The 21,526-nt window shown below is 49.1% G+C and overlaps 1 protein-coding gene across 1 annotated transcript; it reads left to right on the top strand.

Annotated features, from left to right (window-relative positions):
* Positions 1–4,665: 4,665 nt before the first annotated feature.
* Positions 4,666–21,424, top strand: SLC7A14 (solute carrier family 7 member 14). Its single transcript, XM_018079271.3, is given in 9 exon segments — positions 4,666–4,755; positions 4,757–4,913; positions 4,916–4,996; positions 10,051–10,287; positions 11,042–11,259; positions 13,143–13,289; positions 14,322–14,530; positions 15,078–15,955; positions 17,181–21,424. Coding segments are annotated over 9 exon segments (2,340 nt in total). The 3' UTR covers positions 17,504–21,424.
* The last annotated feature ends 102 nt before the right edge of the window (positions 21,425–21,526 follow it).

Here is a 21,526-nt window from a genome sequence, read left to right as displayed (position 1 = left end):
GCGGCGCCGGGATCGGCGGGGACCAGCCCTCGCTCTCGGCTCCGTGCCTGGTTTTAAATCCCTTTAAGGAGGGCTGACGATGGAGACAGAGCCAGCTTTTACAGTGGCAGCCCAGCTGGGGCTCAGCACTGTAAAAACAAGCACGTAAAACTCCGGATGAAATCGCTCTCGTAAGGAAAACGCCGCGGTGAGGAGCAGCCCCAGCAGAAGGCTCCGCTCGGGTCGGAGCTGCTGCCCGACTCCCGCATCGCCCCGCTGACGTCAGTGCTGTCCCTGCTGGAGGAGCTGTAATGAAATTCAGGATCCAGCGTCTCTTCAGACGAGCCGCCTCACCGCTACCGAGCTCACAATCAAAGGAAAACGAGAAGGGGGAGGTCAGGCTAGCACACTGTTCCACTTGTCCTTTTTCTGGGATTGCAGCGGGTTTGCTGCCTGGAGCCGCCTTTTCCATCATCTCGAGCCACCTCTCGCATCCCTTTGAGCCTTTGGGGCTCCCTTTCCCCAGGCAAATGCTTTAGCCCAGCTGTCCATGCAGCCCCTACGAGGAGGGTGTCTGAGGGCTGCTGCTCCTTCATCACAAACACCCGTGTTACTGTTCCCGGGGTCCACTGCAGGCACTGCCTTGGGGATTGGTAGGAACCTGCTTCAATCCCACATTTCTGGAGCTCATCTCCCCTGGGCAAGGACGAAGGTGCTTTCCCCCTAGAAAATCCTGCAGCAAACTGGGTGCTGCTGACCCAGCTGCTGGGGCATCATCCAGTTTCCCTCTGTAATAATTACTCTGGGAGCCATGGAAAAGCAGAGAAAATCCAACCTTTTCCTCTTAATGAGGGCCCCTGGCTGACTTTCCATATACCAACAGGAGCTCTCTTTTTTCATTTACCACCATCAATATTCTGTTTCTTTTACATCCTCAACAGCTTTTAATAGAGATCTTTGCTCAGAAATACTCCTATGGACTTCTGGACAGATTTTTTTCTGTCATTAACAGACAAATCAAGTAGTGGTTTGGGGAAGGTTGTCTGGGGAAGCTGGAGCTGTGGGGGTGATGAGGATGGGCGATGCTGGGGTGCACCGTGCTGCGTCTCACCAGCAGAATGAGTTTTACATCAGGAATAATTCAGCACTGGTCCAGACACTGAGGAATATCCATGCCTGTAAATACCTAGACCTCTCCTTCTGACTTGATTGCAGTTTTAGTTAATTTACTCTGATGAAGAAGAGTGTTTCGGTACAAACAGTAGTCACCAACAAGCACATGGTGGCAGCCCCAAGCACCAGCCAGCAAGGAAAACCAGCCCCAACAGCCTGATGATGGAGAGCTGAGCAGCTCCAAAATCCGGCTGCAGCTTATCCCCCCGAGCCACAGCTCCCTTCATCTTCCTGGGTTTATGATGAGGAGAGCAGATTAAAGAAAACAAGTATAAATTCCCTTTCCTTCCCACTGTGTGCTTTTAGTCAGCCAGGGTGAGTGAAGCAGAGCAGAAGGGAGCTGTCTCTGCCCCATGGAAAGGGTTGCCATCCATGACATATTTTTTCATTGTTTCAAATGGAGTGAAAGGATGTTTTCCAAGCTACAGAGCAGCAATATGCTGATCTCACTTAAACATCTGGAATAGTTTCGAGTGACTGCTTTAATTGAATATAGCAGCAATTATAGAGTTATTTCATTTCAGATGTTTTGAAAGGTTCTTTTTCTTTTCCTTGGTGACTTAGGAGGGGCCATATGAATTGCAGGGCTACGTTGGGCTGCCATGCAGAAGGATTTGGTCACAGCCCAGCCCCAGGCAGCTGGAACTGCCTGACAGCCTAAATCTGGGTGCATCACCAATCCACCAGCTAGTTGCTGCTTTAAATTTAAAGCATTTAAGATATTTAAGTTTTTTTTCATTATTTTAGCAGTTGAGATTATTCCAGAATAAGACTGCCATGTCTTCTCTTGGAGTTCTTTGCAATGCTGGTCAGAAAGTAATTTCTATACCATGACGTGGCTCAAGAGTGAACTGAGCAGTCCAAATCAGTCATGCTCAGCTCTCTTCAGCTGGGGGAATGCACTGATTTTTCCAGTGTGGATGTGAATCCCTCCAGCAGGACCTGAGCATTTGCCACCCTTCTCAAAGCCTTCATCAGCCACTCACAAACACGCCAGACAAGATAATGAAAAATTGCTGATCTCAAATCATGGTCCCAACCCCTATTAAAAACACAGGGCAGGTCTTCCCATGACAAAACACAACCTGGTGATGGGAGCAAGGACCAGCCCATAGCCTCAACACCTCCATCCCACACCATTCTACCTCTCCCAATGGCCCTTCTCAACTGGTTTAAGTCAATTTGGTGCAAACCTTAGCATAGCAACCTGAGTCTTTCAAACTCAACTAGGAGCACCCATAAAGCCCAGGGTAAATAATTATATAGAGTTTGGGAGGTGGGAAGCACTGCAAGACCTCTTTGCCAGCCCATGCTTCAGACATGTGCTTTGGATAACAGGAAGCTCAATTTTGGGTAATGATGAGCACTTTTCTTGGAGAAGTATTTTTCCCTGTGGTTGAAACCACAGATGCACATTTACTTGGGAGCAGTAACAATTTTTCCTTATTATTATTCCTAGCTAGAACATCCAGCCTTTCAGCTTGTGGTTGCTTGAGGTAAAAAAAAATCAGCACAATTTGAACTGTGATCAACCAAAACATGAAATGAATGCTGTGTTTCATTTAATAAACTCCAGCAACACAAGGCTGCCTGGTGGACACAGTGTAATTTGTTTTGGATGTAAAGACGGAAAAAATAATTGTTTTGTCTTCAAGGCAATTAGAGAATAAGAAAGATTTCTCTATTAACAGAAAAGAAGCTGCCAGGTTAAAATTCATATTTCATAAACTATTTTTCCTGTTCCTTTGTATTAACTTGCAGATTGTCAATTCTTGTTGTTTTGCTCAAAGCTAAGTCATCATGTGTCACTAGAAAGTCACTGCTGCTGATATTATGAGAACTACACCATTTGTGAAGAACAGCAGAAAAGGAAGTGGGAATGGCAGTTGCTGAATAGCTCTTGAAAATATGACTGGGGAGGAAAAAGCACAGAGAAAGAGCTAAATAAGATAATGTCATGATTTTTAAGACAATCCTAGAAGAGATGGGTTCAGGCAGGATAATTTAAAAGTATTTAAAAATGGCTGGAGCTATCAGTTACTTGCTTTTCAGTGGCCAGTGAAGCTGGCACTGCTTCTACTGAGCTTCCCACCCAGCTTAACTACACAGAAGCCAGACCCCAAAATGCACTGCAGTTACACCAGCAAGAACACATATCTCAATTTTAAAAAGTACTCCTTAAACAGTATTTAAACAACTACAAGAATGAAGCGATAAATTGAATGAAGAAACCACACCGAGGAGCGTTTTTAACTTTGTGATTCATGGGGACCTGAACAAACAGTGCCTTTTAAAACTTTTCCCTTTAGGTTTCACCAGGATGACAGTAGCACACAAAAAACCCACAAACAACCAGTATAGCCTGAGAGCTGTAGGACTGAAAGTCTATAGCACCAGAATGAAAAATCACCTGTCCTTGTAAGGGCTGGTTTGTGGTGATCCAGCCCCAGCCTGGCACAGGTGGGCAGTGGTCTCAACACACTGGATGTAGGAGCAAAGCTACAGACTTCCTTAATTTTTTGCAGCACAAGTGGAGCACAGTGATCACAAAATGGTTTGGGTTGGAAGGGACCTTCAAGATCATCTCATTCCAACCCTCCTGACATGACCAGGGACATCTTCCACTAGACCAGGTTGCTCCAAGCCCCATCCAACCTGGCCTTAAACAATTCCAGGCATGGGGCATCCACAGCTTCTCTGGGCAACCTGTACCAGGGCCTCACCACCCTCACAGGAAAGAATTTCTTCTTTCATCTAGTTTAAACCTGCCCCCTGTCAGTTTGAAGGCCCATTCCCCCTTGTCCTGTCACTTCATGCCCTTGTCCAAGTCCCTCTCCAGCTCTCTTGGAGCCCATTTTCATACTGGAAGGGGCTCTGAGATCTCCCTGGAGCCTTCTCTTCTCCAAGCGGAGCAACCCCAACTCTCTCAGCCTGCCTCCACAGGAGGTATCCCACACATGGTCCCCACATAGTCTGCCATGGTGATGGTGGGCTGACAGCCCTGCTGCTGGAAGTGCAGTGCCATCAGGCTTGGAGTCACGCTGGGTCCTGACCAGTTCCCAGTGTGCCACAGTGGCCACCAACACCTCACAGCTACACGTAGCCATCACTGCTTTTGGTAGCAGTTAAGCCATGTGATGAGCACTTGGAGGAAATCAGGTTCCTGCTGTTGTAGCAGGACCTGCTGTAGCAATGACCAGGGTTACACCCATCCAAACATGAAGGAGGGCACTGCATCCCTGCTGTACAGAACAACTGGGATGGAAGGAGGAGATTTCTCTGTAGCAGCAGCAAAGGTGAAACCAAAGCTCTCCCAGCACTGGAGCCCAGTCAGAAAACAGCTTAGGGGGCCCTTTTGGAGCACATCCCTCTTTCTTTGCTATTTCAGTCAAAAACTCTGTTCCTCTCTCTTGCAGCCGGGCCGCCAGCACAGGAGGGAGATGCAGCCACAGCCCTGAGTGGGTGCTGCCAAAACCATCCGTGACCCCCCTCCCTCAGAGCCAGCCCCAAGCCATGAGCTGGGTTCTTCTCGCGGCTGGAACACGGCGGTGCCGTGGGGGGGCGGCGGCCAGCTGCCCGCGCACCCGCGTCCGACGCACCAAGTCCCGTGGTAGTCCATCTGGAGGGGCACGGGACCGCGGCCACGCAGGGCGCCAGGCTGGCCAAGGTCCTCACCACCTGACGACCTCGATCTCCACTCGTGGCGTCGGGGAGCTGCACAAGTGTGTAACATGTGTACGTGGGCACCGCAATGTACGTGGTGTCGGCCTGGTCGCAAGGAGATGGCGGGGCCCCGGGGTCATCGTGTCCTTCAGCATCGCGGCCGTCGCTCCCATCTTGTCGGGTGAGTTGGTTGCTTTTGTGGGATTCTGGGTGATGTTCCCTCTCGTTGCCACCTCGTGCATGCTCTCCGTTCATTGGGTGGACGACACCTGGCAGGATCCATGCTCGCGGCAGCACAGCTGCAAGGAGGCAGCACCTCTCCCCACAGATAATAAAACCATTTCCCTGGTTCACCCAGCTGGGTTCACCCAACTTGTGGGGTGCACTGTCCCTCACTGCCCAAATATCAGACCAAACCTTGTACTGGGAGCCAGCGCCCAAGCACAATTATCCTGATGAACTGCTGATGGCTTCCACAAGGATGGAGCCTGTGGCCAATATGTTTTGAGACATTGGAGAGTTTTGCAGTGCATGTCCCAGGCAGAGAGTTTGACCGAGCCACAGTATTGGAGCGAGAGCAAAACGTGGCTTGTGGGAAACTCAGTTCCAGCAGGGAGGATATCAGTGGCTTGGGCAGCACCAGGGCCAGCTTCCTTTGTTGACATGGCTAACAGTTAAGAAATTCCTGGAATTAAGAAATTAGTTCTGGAGTTGATTTTATTGGCTCCTATTCATGCAGGGTCACTCTTTGAATTTCCAAACAAAAAACACAACAAACAAATGTGCAGGGACAGAGGAATTACGTATTTTAGCGAAAACCCTGTGAATTCCATCTCCTCTGTAGGAACCCAGCTGAGCATATGGCTCGAGCTGCGGTTTCCACATGAAGCCAGTACTGCTGGCATTTGTCCTTTCCAGATCAGTGCTAACACGATGATGTGATATTCCTGCTCTCCCCCGCTCAGAGGACTTTGCATGCTGTGTCAGTCTGGTATCCAGCTTTTGTCTGTGGGTTGGATAAGGAAACTTGAGTAAATGGCAAAGAGCTTTGATAGAAGCAAACATGGCAAAATGACCCAGCTCAGCTTTTCAAGCCTCCAGATTTTTGTAGGTGGAGGTGGAAACACACTGTGCTCTTTCCCTGGAGGTTGCCATGCTGCTCTGTGGAGATCCCATCAAAGCATGTGCGAGTTTGAACCCCTGACATCCTGCAGCCCAGAGGTACAGTCCTGGCACAGCACAGGGGTGAGCATCACATTCTCTCCAAAGCCCACAAAAAGAACAGAGAGCTTGCAATGAGATCTGATGTTTATCTGAGATCCCAACAGAACAAATAACCCTAAACGTCCATTTTTTAACCGAGGCAGTAGATAGCATCAGCGTCTCTCCTTTCCCACTGCCTGCTTTCTCTCCTCTGTGAGGGTTTGGTTAGCTGGGATGCAAACCAAGAGCAAATGGAGCTTGGGTGGGTCTGTGCTAACAAAAACATGCTGTCCTCCAAAAGGGGCTATTTCACCCCAGACATGAGCCCTGCCCCACAGCAGGAGCTCCTCCCACCTTCGCCCACGGGAGCCTGCGCCACTTCCCACTCTGCTTTCATCTCCCCTTGCTTTTGTAGCCCTGGGAAAGTGTTTTCTGAAGGATGCAGTGTTTTGATAGTCTCCTTGGCCGCTTCCTCACTTCATCCTTTACACTGCTGTTGTTTGTAACAGCAACACTTTCTTGGCAAGTAAAACCAAGCAAGAATTCAGGAGCTGGACAGGCTGTTAGACTCACTGGGGATGTGATTTCAGCTCTCACATCATGGTTGCTCCTGGTTTGTCAGGCATGGAGTTTGGGCAAGTGTGCACGGACAGATTTTGAGGAATTTTAAAAGTTTTAAGGCCAGATGGGACCACTAGATCACTCACTCTCCCTTGGTCCATCACAGATCACCAAGTCAAACCCCACTGGGTGCAAAGTGAGCCCAGGGGTGTTTGGATTAAAAAAATTTCTAACAACAGAAAGCAAACAAACAAAACCAATACCATCCAGAAAGTCATCCAGCTCACCTGGGAGCCCTGCCAATGGGAAACCCCTCTGCACTGCTTAGCCCAGTTATCCCAGATAGGGATTTTTCCAATTTCATCTACCCAACAAATTCCAGTTACACCTTCCCCGAGGTTTAAGCAACATGTACCCCATCAGGGTACTTACACAGGCACCATAATCCATTAACCTGATAAATTAAATTAAATCAATTATTCTCTCACTGGAAGGCCTTTTGTTTAGCTCTCAAGTAGAAGCTTCCCTCCACAAAGCCTCTGCAGGCTCCCATGACCACCAGCATTTTCCACTCTCACACCCATGTCTAACCAAAACCCCTTCTTGGCAAAAATCAACAGTTTCCATGTCACCCAACCCCATCACCCTCTCTGCAGCCTTTTCCACCAGCTGTTGCTTGGTAATCTCCTCTCCTGAAGTAATACAACCTTATTTGGAGCACAGTGCCATGGTCTTACCTGGTACCCATGTAGGAACAGCTCACCAGCAGCCGGGATGCTCCATGGAACGGGAGGGAGCTGAGCATGTGCCTCAGGTGCTGCCTGGCTGTAGGATGAGGGCTGGGCTAAGGGGCTTCAGCTGCAGCCATTTGGGTGGAGCTGGAGAGATGGGAGTCCTTGTTCTAAGGAATCTTTCTTTAGGGAGCTGCCTCTTATATATCAGCACATAGTGATCATGAAACACAATGGACAGGCTCAGTGGCCTACTGTAAATAATATGAATGCCTCAATAAATTAGGTGCTGTTCGTTAACAAAGTGTGATCCCTCTGGGTTTCTTGCACAGTAACATGAATTATTTGGTGTTACCTCCAGTGCATCTGAAAAGCCCCTCTCTGAAGGCTTTTTTTTCACCTGAAACATCACTCCCATCATGCCAGTGCCCTGTGGGACGTCTCATAGTTCCTGTGCCAGGTAGTACTGGGAGGACCATAACCCACAGCATGGGCACCACCATCCCAGCACACCAAAAGCACCAGTTCCTCAAGCCACCAGTTGTGCTGTCCATCAGCTATTTTCATCTTAGAAGGGCCAATGCCTTGGACCAAACCCCTCAGCTGTGTTTATGTCCTGCCGAATAATGTCAACAACCATGTAATTACACAAGTGTAATGACTGTCACATCAATTACACAAGTGTAGCAGATACTCAAGGAAAAGAAATGGTCCTCTGTAGAATGTTTGCTCTTCCAAACAGCCACTGTGTTGGCTTGTTTTCTGCAGAAGCTTGTAAACACTCTTGACTGGGGGGGGAAAGAGAAATCTGTCTCCAAAGAGTTGTGGCAGGGAGGGTGTGCCCAGTCTCTGCCTACAGCCCCCAAGTTGGACTGTGCAGGAGTACTGGGAGAGCTGCATCCCTCTGGATACAGAGGGACAAGGTGCTGAATAGCTCAGGCTGCCAAGGAGTAACTCACACAGTGGTGTTGTGCAGTCATATTGTAGCAGTAACAGTAGTAGTAGCAGTAGTAATAGTAATAATAATAATAATAATAATAATAATAATTTTACTAGTATTATTCTACACTGCAGATGCAGCAGATTACTATATATAATATGTATTTTATATATATCTATATATAAAATATGCTGATACCTAATGCTTATATCCGTAACGTATTGCTGTACCCAATGTATAGTGAAAGACTGCTCTTCTATTTTGGGATGCTAGTAGAATAATTGAAAGCTCCAACATTTTGTACATATTAATGTCTTTGCTTTGCCATTATCGTTGTGTATTGATCACAATTGTCTTTAACTTGTTATCTTGTCATTGACTAGAAGTAGAGCTGCCTCCAGGAAAGTGTGTATGATTTTTAGGGCCATCAGAGAGTGACACTAGATACTTGTCCCCATCAGAGCACCAGTTTCATAAATCATTCAGGGCTGTAGTTGTCTGTGAACGTCGTACCTTTGCCAAGCACATGCATTTTTCATCAGCTTTGAATAATGACTGTCAGTAGGGCTGGATGGATGATGGGGATGTCTTGCAGCTCCTGTTGGGCTGCTTTACAGAAATCAAGTTTTGGAGAGCCCCATTGCAAAGCAACACACATGCAAGTTGAACAGTGAATGGAATATAAAAGTCCTCCAATAGAAAGAAAAAAAGCACCACCAAATTCAGTTTAAGAGATTCAATAACTCTGTGTTTGTACTGTATAAAAACTGCACTTAGAGTCTGAGAGCAGCCACCTCATAACGTTTTTATAAATTATTCCCCTCTCTATACTGAAGTGATTGCAAATTTGAAGCAATTATTATCTTTTAAATAGAGAATAGTAGATGGTAAAGATCTCAATAATTACTAAGTGTTTACACAATGGTAGTAACAGCCTTAACCAATTCACCCATACGAGCTGTACTGGGGTCTTTGGGAAAGGGGTTTTGGGACTTAATCCGTGTTAAACATGCAAGACACTGTGTGCCCTTCTGGCACTTGTCCTGACTAATATTTGGGGAATTTATAAGTAAGTCCATCCATTCCTTTTAAATAAAAGCTAATGATTGTTTTAAGACATCAATGTGTCAGGGTCAAGTTTTTATTAAAAATTATCCTGACATAGCAAGCGCACAAGGAGTTCAGAAGGTATTAATGTCCACTGAATTCTCCTCCCAAACAGTTCCAGTTAAATACTTCTTTTTGCTTTTCTTTTCTTCTTCTGCACAGTTAGTTTTGCAATTATTCTTTAGAAGATTTAAATATAACATTTTTTAAGTGTTAAAATAACTTATGTTCTCTATGTGAGATGTCTTCAAACTCCTCTTGCATGAACAAGAGCAGGGATGATCAGGACAGTGCTCGTGCCTGGATCTGGCAAACAACACAGTAATAGTTGTTTGGAGATTGGGAGGTTGGGGCAGGGAGAGGTGTAGCCTCGTGTGAGCCCTTCAGTGGCATCTCGATCAGGGCAACACCAGTCCAGGATCCCATGTAAACATTTAGCTAGTTTGAACTGTGTCTCCCCAGAAAAAAAGAAAAATCCATCACAACTTTATTTTAGCGGAAATTTGTCTGGTTTTCAAGCCAAGAAACTGAGGATGGAGGGTCACCATGGTCCCCTGCAATGTCTCTGGGCTCCTGATGCTGACTGCAGCCCTGACACCTCCTGGCACCTCCTGGGAGGTGCCATCAAGGCAGTTTTACTTCCTCCTTTTCCAAGCACATCTTCCTTATCTCTCTTCGTATTCTTCCAACCAGGCGTTTGCTACGCCGAGTTCGGCGTGCGCGTCCCCAAGACCACGGGCTCTGCCTACACCTACAGCTACGTGACCGTGGGGGAGTTCGTGGCGTTCTTCATCGGCTGGAACCTCATCCTGGAGTACCTGATCGGCACGGCCGCGGGGGCCAGCGCCCTCAGCAGCATGTTCGACTCGCTGGCCAACCACTCCATCAGCCGCTGGATGATCAGCAGCGTTGGGACGCTGAACGGGCTGGGTACGCTGCGCTTCCGCGTAATGGGGGTCTGGAAAGCAATGGGAAGCTCGTCAAAAGTCAGACATGGATATTAGGCTTCATTCATTATTTACCGTCTGTCTGGCTCTGCTACTTTGCCTCGGCGGCCGGGTTCGCAGGCAGGGTTTGAGGAGATGGGACACGGGATACTTTGAGCCCCTTCGGGATGAGCTGGAATTTGGAGTAAACACACAGAAACAGTCAAATGTCAAAGGGTAGTGACAGCACAGAAACACTTCACCCAGTGCAAACACTGTGCTCAGTCCCATTGGGGCACACACAGAATTTTGGTAGAGAGAACAAGCTGGTGTCTGCAGTACTGCCATGGACAAACTCGGGGCTGTGGTGATCCTGCATGACCATCATTTCCAGCAGCAGTCCATGGGTCCTACCAGTAAGTAAACCAGCCAGATGTCCTGTACCTGTCATGAAAACTTCATGACTGATGGATTTTTAATGAGTATTTGGCAGATACATGTTATGCAAACTGGGACCTGATCACTTGTTTGCTGCTCTCCCAAAACTCTGAACAGTGTCTTTAGGCATCAAGATTTATCACCTTAATTAAATAACTTTAACTGGTGGAGTTGAGGGCATCTAGAGACTGCCTTTGCAATGAGACCAGTGGGTTCTGCAAAGCTCTAAGGTCTGGAAAGTGTTTAAAACTCCCACTACCCCACAGAGTTCCTGGCGATGCTGTGGATGGAGAGTAACACATCTCTTTTCTCTCACCTAGGGAAAGGAGAGGAGTCATACCCTGACCTTCTTGCTCTGGTCATTGCTGTCATTGTCACCATCATCGTGGCCATGGGGGTGAAGAACTCGGTGGGGCTGAACAATGTGCTCAATGTCATTAACTTGGCAGTCTGGGTCTTCATCATGATTGCTGGACTCTTCTACATCAAAAGTGACAACTGGGCTGAAGGGCAATTCCTGCCCTTTGGATGGCCAGGGGTAAGTCCTGGGCACATGGAGGGACACGCAGCACCCAAGTGGTGCCTCACACTCAGGTTTGCTCATGGGGTGCTTCCACTGCACCCTTCAAACCCCAGCCCTGCTAAACCCACCTGTGCTTTGGCCAGGGACCTCCAAATCCCAGGACTATAGGCTTGGATCCAGACCAGCTCGCTCTGCTAAATCCAGAGACTACAGCAATGCTTTGCTTTTATCTCCTGATACCTCTTAGCATAAACCCAGAACTTTTCCAAAACATCCTCCTGGAGAGCCAAACTCCACATGAAAGCATCCCCCAGGAAATGCCACTAATTGTCAGGCCATGGAGCAAAATGCTTTGGCCATCCGAGGCAGGGAGCTCCAGAGGAGCTGGCTCAGCCTCTGTGGAGTGGGGAGATACTTGTGTTGGCTGGTTTTCAACAACAATGTTCTCAAGCATTTGTTTTGAGCACTTCATAATGCCACCTGCCAGTACTTATTTTATGGACGTTCCCTCATAGCTTACTGAGAATTTGGACATATTTGGCTTTTTTTAACTTGCTTGCACTGGTTTTTATCCAAGGATGAACAGAGACTGAAAATATCTCAGCTGGCCTAAACCCAAGATAATTTCTCAGATTTACACTGCTCGACTCCATTGGGGTTTTGTGCAGAAAAACAAGCAAGAAAGTAAAGTAAACCAGGAATCTTGATTATTGAAAGGATCCCAAGCTGCCATACAGTCCCTGCACCTCCCTTCAGTAAACCAATACCTCTCTGCCAGAGAACAACAGTGAGAAGAGCACTGAGGCTCACTTGAGACCAGAGGTCATCTTTACCTTTGGGTTGTGATTGGCTTTTTGTGCCATACAACAGGAGTGAAAAAGAGGAAATAGAAAACATCTGTTTTGCTCCAATTCAGGTCACCAAGTTGAGAGCAAAAACCCATAATTTTAAAAGGTACATATCCAAAACACATCAAACCCAATAGGGTGGTCCCATCATGTTCAGCTGGTTGATTCTGTCACAAGTTGTTTGTAAAAGTAAATCCACCAAGCAGAGGTGTGAGATCACCAGCAGTGTAGAGGATACTTTAAAAAGGTAATTACAGATAGTCCCTAAAAGAGGTGAGTTTTACTGTGTTCCCTATCACCAGACACTGAGATGACAGAGATGTGATGGACAGGTGGTGCCCAGCAAGCAATCTAGATGCATGCAAGGGTTTCACAAGTCCAGATCAGCTCACTCACAGCCAGGCAGTCTTTACCCTGCTTCAGCATTTCTTTCCTATAAATGTCCTCGCTAGTATTGTATATTTTAAAAAATCACATTAAAAAAAACCCTAAAAAGTACAAATAATTCCTCATCTAAGGGCTCCAGTGTGTGCTCCTAACCTGTCTGCAGCTTCCAAGCAAAACAGAGGTTGTTTGGAGAGCGGCACACATCTGATTGCTGCTGCTCTCTCCTGCTTCCTCTGCTAACGGCTCTTGCTGCCACATGAGACATCTTGCTAACACAGAACGTGTAAACATGTTCCAAATCCCTACTAATGTAAACGGATTTGGGGTGGAGGATTGTGAAAGCAAACCTGAAATTGGTTGACTGTTTTCCTCTGCCGCTGGGGCCCTGAGTGTGCACAGGTTTGTGGTGTGCCATGAGTCACAGGTGCCTCCAGTGACTCAGGACACACAGGGAAATCTTTCCCCCAGACCAGATCACTGGGTTAGGGGTGCTCCCAGGGTCGGTCCCCAGCTCTATGTGTGTGTGTCCCCTGACCTGCCCTCACTCATCCTTTAGCTCAGACAAGGAGCAGAACTGGGCTCCTGCAGTTTTTGCTCAGCTCCCTCTCCCTGGCTGGGTGCCAGCCTCCCTCCTGGCACCCAGAAGTTTGATCCTCCACGCAGGTGCTCAAAGGGGCTGCGACCTGTTTCTACGCCTTCATCGGTTTCGACATCATCGCTACCACGGGAGAAGAAGCGAAGAATCCCAACACCTCCATCCCCTACGCCATCACAGCCTCACTGGTCACGTGCTTGACAGCATATGTGTCTGTAAGTAACACCTATACATATATATATGTACAGTGTGAGTCCCTTCTGGGCATCTGCACAGCTCCCCTCTCCAGTCTGAGGTGAGGTGAGCCAAGGTGCCAGTCTGACCCTTGGACAAGGTCCCTTTCCTTGGTAGGAACTGACATCAGCTTTGTTTCCATGTGCCTGCAGTACCTGCCAAGGCTCCTTGGCCATGGCCTGGTTTGTCCCCAGGCTCCTGTCACCTGACAAGACCCCTCTTCCAGCTGCAGGGACATGTGGCAGACTTTTCTTTTTCCTCATCCCCACCCACAGCTATTTTTGCATCCAGGAGTGCAGGAAAGCAGAAGGAGAAGCAGTATTGCAGCATCCTTTCTCTGTGTTTATGGGAAAAGCAGCACTGCCTCTGCTGGAGATATGGGAGAGGGTCCAAGGGAGGGGAGGGATGGGCAGGGGTGGCTGTGTGAGAGATTCTGCTGCTCTGCAACCCAATAAATGCATGTCTGTACTCAGGGATTTTCCCTGTAAGGGAGCAAAATTGAGTCACGAAGGAGAAAAAACATTGTTCTGATAATTTCAAAGAAAGCTTCTTACAAAACCAAATTCTTTGACTCAAATAGGATCAGAGTGTTTCCCAAAGGAATGCAATCTGGATTTGAGGTCTGTCCCATCAGGAGTGCATGACTCAGGTAGCACTGTCCCAGCAGTGGAACGTGGCCAATAAGAGTGTTAGTGACCCTGCCAGCCCCACCAGTCAAACCAGTCCCACTTGACTCCTGCATCACCACTACAGCAAGGTTCAAGGGTCCCTTTCCTGCCTTTGAATAGCAGGGACCAAGTTCCCACAGTTTTCTGGATTAACCACCCCACAACAAAGCACGTACAATCCTAGCCTCCAGCATTTTACATCCCCTCCACAGGGGACATAGGAGTACAATCCCAATCAGACTTGAAATTTTTGGGGTTTCCACCCTTGACAAGCAGCCCCCACACCCTGAGAGTCCCCTGGAGCTGCTGCTGAGACCTCTGTCCTGCTCCTCTCCCCTTCCCCAGGTGAGCATGATCCTCACGCTGATGGTGCCCTACGATGCCATCGACACCGAGTCCCCACTGATGGAAATGTTTGTGGTCCATGGCTTCTACGCAGCCAAATTCATCGTTGCCATCGGGTCCGTGGCTGGACTGACTGTCAGCTTGCTGGGCTCCCTCTTCCCAATGCCCAGAGTCATTTATGCCATGGCTGGTGATGGGCTGCTCTTCAGGTCAGTCATGCCCATGCTGGCATTTATTTTTGGCCCCTTGGGATCTGGAGGGGAGTTGTGCAGGGGGATGGGGGCTGTCCTGTGCCCCAACACCCCGATGGTGCAGGGGGCAATGGGCACACAGTGACTCAGTGCTTGCAGAGCAGGGCACACACCAAAGGAATAGCCTGGGGGGAAAATATCAGGAGTGGTCTACCCAGAAGTTTCTCTTTTGGTGCTGGTACGTGGAGGTTCCTCTTATGTGAGGATGAGAGTTTAATTCCAGAGTTACTTGCAAAGGAGATCAGCTTATACACATAAAATATAGGCACTTATTTGCAAGTGTTCCAGTGCCCATTCCAGAGCTGCTCAGACCTAGATCTAACTCCAGATCCAGCCTCAGCAGTACTGCCAGTCACCAGCTTTCTGGAGTCTAAGCTCCAAAAAGCAGCAAGAGCTGAAGGGGTCCCAGCTCTGAGTCTGTCCCTTCTAGCTGGGGATGGGTTATTGCAGCAGAGAACTGCTGCGATGTGAAATTTTAACTTCCGGCAACTCTTTTTTGCTCCAGGTTTTTGTCCCACATCAGTTCTTACACGGAAACCCCCGTGGTGGCTTGTATCGTCTCCGGGTTCCTCGCAGCGCTGCTCTCCTTGCTGGTCAGCCTGCGGGACCTGATAGAAATGATGTCCATCGGCACCCTGCTCGCCTACACGCTGGTGTCCGTCTGCGTCCTGCTCCTCCGCTACCAGCCCGAGAGCGACATCGACGGCTTTGTCAAATTCCTCTCCGAGGAGCACACCAAGAAGAAGGAGGGCATCCTGGCTGACTGTGAGAAGGAAGCTTGCTCCCCAGGGAGCGAAGGAGAGGAGTTCTCCGGCCCACCGACCAACACGTGCGGGGCGAAGAATCTGCCATCGCTGGGGGATAACGAGATGCTGATTGGGAAATCCGACAAATCCGCCTACAACGTGAATCACCCCAATTACGGCACGGTCGACATGACCTCGGGAATAGAGGCAGATGAGTCTGAGAACATTTACCTCATCAAGCTGAAGAAGCTGATTGGCCCTCGATACTACACGATGCGGATCCACCTGGGGCTGCCAGGGAAGATGGACCGTCCGACAGCAGCCACCGGCCACACGGTCACCACCTGCGTGCTCCTGCTCTTCGTCCTGATGTTCATCTTCTGCTCCTTCATCATTTTCGGGGCAGACTACATCTCCGAGCAGAGTTGGTGGGCTGTCCTCCTGGTCGTGCTGATGGTCCTGCTCATCGCTGTGCTGGTGTTCGTGATCTTGCAGCAGCCAGAAAACCCCAAGAAGCTGCCCTACATGGCACCCTGTCTGCCCTTCGTCCCTGCCTTCGCTATGCTGGTGAACATCTATCTCATGCTGAAGCTCTCCACGGTCACGTGGATCCGATTTGCTGTCTGGTGTTTTGTGGGTGAGTCTCAGATTCATTTATTTTAATTTTTTAACTGACACTTTTTTGAAAAGTTGTTAATAATAACAACTTCCCTAATTAGAGTGCTTAGACTGAGGCTTCTTCAGCTGGGACATGCCCAGTCCTTTTCGTCTGCCCCTTGTTCTTAGAGACCTCATTTTATCAAGCCCCTGAACCACATCTAAATGGAAAATTACACCTCCAGGAAATGTCAGTTTGATGGAAGCAAACTGCTCCATGCAAAGGTGACTATTTTGATGGCTTTTTTGATGCAAGGTAGGCGGGTTCTGGAAATTGCCTCGCAGGCAGGTTTCATACAGATATCAGCCTGCTTTCTTGCTAGTGCACCCACTTGAGCTCTTCAGCAGCCCACACCAATATCTCAGCACTGTGTTTCCAAAGCCTGGAGCTGCCCAACCCCAACAGCCCTGGGGAAGACAGAACCAGGGGACCTGTAGAATGTATCTCCTTTTCTTGTCTAAATTCTTAACTATGTGGCAGGAGCATCTTAGGACTCACAGGCTCTGTTGTGGACCCTTGTTTTTCCAAATGTAGGCTTTCTGACGCATAGCCAGGAGTCCAGCATAACCATAGTTTCCCTTGCTTTACATTGCAACCCACTTACTCCACAAACCCAAGAGAAATAGGCAGCTCTCATAGCTCCTCCATGCTGAGCCACTGAGCAGGAGCTGCCACCTGCACTGTATGGGCTGGCGAAACCACACTCGGTCCTTTTTTGGCCCTTGAAGGTGATAGGTGAAGCTGTAAATCCAGGGAAAGCCCTTCTACCTAGAAGCAAAGATGACTCTGAAGCATCAATTTAATCTGCTGTGATTAAGTACTTTCCCCTGTGGATACATCTAATACCTCTTCAGCTGCCAGCAATGGCAAGAAGTCAATTAAGCCACTGCATTAGGTGTTATGGGCTCCAGCAGCCCATCCACAGATGTTTGTGTGCTGGAGGAGGCACATCCCATTGTTTTTTCTGGCAGAGATGTGTGGTCCTGATTTAACATCACAAGCAGTCCCCTGTGGTCAGTCCACAGCACGTGGAGAAGCCTGGGGTTTCTCTGTGCACACTGTGGTGTAGGTTAATCCCAGGATCAACTGGAAATGAGATCTCTGGATACATTTGCGCTCAGGGAAAGCATTGGTGCAGGAGGGTGGGATCAGGTAGGGGTAGTAGCTAGCTGGGGTCCAACCCTCTCCCTCTCACCCACCGCAGGTCTGCTCATCTACTTTGGCTACGGGATGTGGAACAGCACTCTGGAGATCAGCGCCCGGGAGGAGGCCCTGCACCAGAGCACCTACCAGCGCTACGACGTGGACGTCGACCCCTTCTCTGTAGACGACAGCTTCTCCTTCGCCCCCGAGGGTGAGAGCTACCCGGGCTGGGATCCTCCCGAGGACAAGGGCTTCTCGTACCAGCAAATGGCGGGCGCCAAGGAAAGCCATCGGACAAGTAGCAGGTCGAAAAGCAAAGGCAGGCACAAAGCGCCTTCAGAGGCCCTCATTGCCAACGATGAGTTGGACTACTCGCCCGAGTAGCGGGATGGGCAGCGGGGTGCCACACCACCCAGACCATGAGGAAGGGTCCCTGTGGCTCCCTCGTCCTGTCCCATCCTCCCTGGGTCCTCCACCACCGCCCTGCTCACCTCCGGTCCTCGGGACACGCTCTGCGATTGCCGTTGACCCCGAACCAAAATCACTCGTGGCCCGTCCCAGCTCCACCAGTTGGGTCTCGCCCCGGTGAATGCTGGCTGATCCCCCAGCACTTGTTGATCTCCTGGCACCAGCTGCACCAGTGGAGGCAGTGGAGTGGGAGACGTGCCAAACTGGGAGGGTGTTGAGAGGTGGAAGGAGCCACATGAGGGGACAAGACAAATTGTCCCTGGGGAATGTCCACCCGAAGGCCACAGCGGTGGGATGTCACTCTTACATTTTAGGCACTTTCTTGGCATGTGTATTTTTTTCCTTTGAACCACCTAAAGTGACGGCTGAGCCAGAGACATGGGCATGTGGATAGGTACAAAATGGAGATGGACAAACTCTTTTCCAGGAGTTGTTCAGAGGTAGATGGTTGTTTCCGTCACATGGTGTTTCCGTGGCCCATTCTGGTGCGAAGGCACTCGGTGCACACAGCAGTGCTACCCCTGAGTCCATCCCCACACCCTGAACTCAAGTACCCCAAATACAGGGATTCAAAATTAATCCATGTCTTAGTCCAACCTTGAAGTCCCAGCACAGCCCAACATCCCAAATCTGTGGTTGCGACCCTGGTCCCATTTCTGGTTGCAGTGAGGGCTGTGACTCACTCTTGGCTAACCCACTTTTTAGGAATGGTCGACAAGGACCACGCGCTGCTGCTCTGAGCATCACCTGTCTGAGGCTGAGCGCTGCTTCCAGCACCTTGTGTCTTTTGCAGAAATGACTGCACCGTCATTCCCTCACCACGCTGGGCACATTTCAGTGCTTGCTCTGGCCTCAGTGCTTCGGGGATGCATCCATGCCCTCACAAAACAGCAGTGTCCCTGGGTCAGCCACGCCTTGACAGGGCTGGGCCACACGCGGTGAGCAGAGAGGACTTGGCAGCTGAAATCTGTCTCCCTGCTGCCATCTCCGCCTTGTACCATTTCCTCTGACTTTGGCTTGGTGGGTGCTGTATGAAAAACACTGAAATGCTGCTCGTTCCTTAAGTGTCCATATTTCAGTCTGAAACCAAACTGAGCTGCTGGCTCGCAGGGCAGAGGTGGTCAGCAGGTGGATGTTAAACCTCCTGAACATGGCCATGGCCCCCAGCAGTGCCATCAGATTCCCTGCTGCCGGTGTCCCCACAGAACCATTAGCAGTGATGGGGTTTGGTCAGTGATTAGCAGCAGGTCCAGTGCTGAAGCCCATCACGCTTCGTGTAAAACACTGCAATGGAGGAACATCTTATTGAATAAATAATAACCAAAAAAGCACCCCATCAGACAGCAACGCCCATCCTCCTCCTGGCTGCTGAAGGCCACAGGTGAATCCATCTGTGGGGTTCCTCAGCACAGCCTAGACCAATCCCTGGTATCAGGTGCTGCTGCTGGCATTCCAGAGGAAAATTTAACATCAGTGGGGGCAGAGTTTCCAACATGGATTTATCCTCATGGATATTGAGAACCATTAACACTTTGGTTCACTGAATGAGACTCAGCCCCCAAAACACCTGCCTGGCACCCTCTGTGGGTAAGTGGCTGCTGGGTGCAGAGGGTGCCTGGACGTGTGTCCGCCCCCATTGTTCCCAGAGCTCAAGGGTTCAATGGACAGGCTCTGCCTGGGGCCACAGAAGTTTCCCTGCAGCTATCCCAAACAGTGACAAACTACAGTCATTTTCCCAGTGGAGAAGAGCATCTGATTCTGCAGATATTAACCTGGAGCGCTGCGGGCAAGCCAAGGGATGTTTGACCTCTGTGGGGGCTTCCGACTGGGAGTGAGGATTTGGTTAATGGACCTGTAAGCTTTGCTCTGGCATTGCCTCCTGCTGCCCACCCCTACCACGCTCCTACAGCAGAAAACCGGAGTGTGTCCCACCGAAAAGCTGTTTGCAATGTGTGCACCGCTCACGGGCCAGCTTGGAAAACCTTCCTGGTGGTGCTGAGCTCCTCTCGCAATGGTCACCACTCACTCACGCTTGGCTGCTGTCCTCCTCAATGCCTTAGAAGCTCCCAAGAGAGATGGTACCTCGCAGGTCTGGCGTTACGTTTTCAGGGAGAAAGATTGATGCTATTTTGCTACCAGCTCTTGTACTGTACCATATCCCAGGTAGTCGTTTTGTCCTGCTTCCTCACGGTATTTAGGCATCTGCCGAGCCACAAACTCAAGCCCAAGTACCCTGTTGAATCAAAGCCCGTTATTCTTCTTGCAGCCTTAATCTCTTGCTACAGAGCAGTTACCAGTTCCAGTGTCTGTCGTCATGTCTGCTCTAGTTATGCCGTATAATTTGGTGAGGGTTTGACCCCTTGCTCTTTGGTGTCTGTAGGAACCTCTCCATTGGATCCAAGCATTGAGTGAAGCCCTTTGGCTACTCTTGTTCCCATTCACCCATCTTCCTTCCCCTTCCCGAGGAAGTGCTGGGGCAGGATGGCTGTGCCACATCCTGGGACTGCCAGGAAACAGCATTTGATGCCACAGCACTGTCTGGTGCGGATGGGCTGCCGTCAGCTCTCGCCGTGTCAGGGGTGGGAGCTGTACCCTCTTCCCAAGCCCACTACATCCCACCCAATGGAGCTGTTCAAGGAGAAATGGCCAAGCCACAGGCTGGGTCAGGCCTGGTTCACAGCAGGATCCCTGCCCCCTGCTCCGGGTGGCAGTTCCTGGGGGATATGTGGATTCAGTCTCCATTTGGGAGCTTATGTGCTGTCTCTTGTAGCAGTGTTGGGGTCTTCAGTGGGCACGAGCAAAAGCTGCCAAGGCAAAATGTCCAGGTGTGTCCATCGTCCCTGGGCACCGCTGGCCCCTGGGACAGTCTTGGGTGCTGCAAGAGGCGCAAGTGCTTGTTTTGCTGTAACCCCAAATCCAGCCTTTCTCCCTGGGTGCCCTGAGGGATGTTCTCACATCCCTGACCATCACGAGGGCACAGGCAGAGCGGTACCATCCCGCTCCCACCACTGGTGAGAGGCACAGAGCCCCTTCATGCCTGACCACCCCTCCTGAGGGGCCCAGTGCATGGTACAGATTGAGCATAAATACCTCAGACCTTCCAGACCAACTCTATAAGATCTCAGCCCCTCCACAAATTCACTCTGCACCATCACAACCCCTCAGTCCGAGGCCCAGCACGCTGGCATCCTCCACATGGCAGCGAAATCACACCCTGAACTACGTGGGATGTTGTAAATCCAGCTTGTAAATGACCTTCACTTTGTTTTGTTTGGTCTCTCTGATGTATATCTTGCTTTTTTTTTTTTGCAGGTGGTACTTTCTGGTGTAACAATTCTCTGCAGTTCTGGTATGAAGTTGGTGTATTTGTTAAAAGCAGTTTGTTATATCCATTTATTTTTTTTTGTGGTTTCCAGAATCCCATTGGTGCATTGTACAATGGGATCTTGTAGTGTGTCATGAGAAAGAAAAAAAATATACAGATATGTTATGGAGTGATTTTTATTTTCAAATGATTGTGTTGTTGACAACTATACATATAATACATATATATAATCAAGATACTAAGAAAAAAAATCTAAATTTACCAAATCTGTATATTTTAATAAATGCATAAAGCTTTATTGTGTGCCTTTACATTTAAAAATCAAAGAGGAACTAAGGGATTTGTAAAGAAAGCCAGAGACAAATGTGTCTTAGTATCAGTTTCCATAGTAATGTAAATCTTTTAAATGAAAGACTAAACCAAAAAATAATAAAAGAAAATTTCCCATGTAAATTTTGTTAACCCAATCAGTACCTGAGGGTCTGATACTTTTTCAGTGCTAAATTGAAGCTAGAGATGAACAAAATCTTGCCTTAAGTGCTTCAAAATTTCCATTGTAGAAGATCCATTTCAGTGAGCTGACTTTGGTATTGACTTGCAATGTTGTGAAAGAA

This window comes from Manacus vitellinus, unplaced genomic scaffold (assembly GCF_001715985.3).
Source record: "Manacus vitellinus isolate BGI_N305 unplaced genomic scaffold, ASM171598v3 scaffold_45_pilon, whole genome shotgun sequence".
Lineage (NCBI taxonomy): Eukaryota > Metazoa > Chordata > Aves > Passeriformes > Pipridae > Manacus > Manacus vitellinus.
The sequence above is the reverse complement of the archived record's forward strand: the minus strand, read 5'-3'. Positions and strand labels throughout refer to the sequence as shown.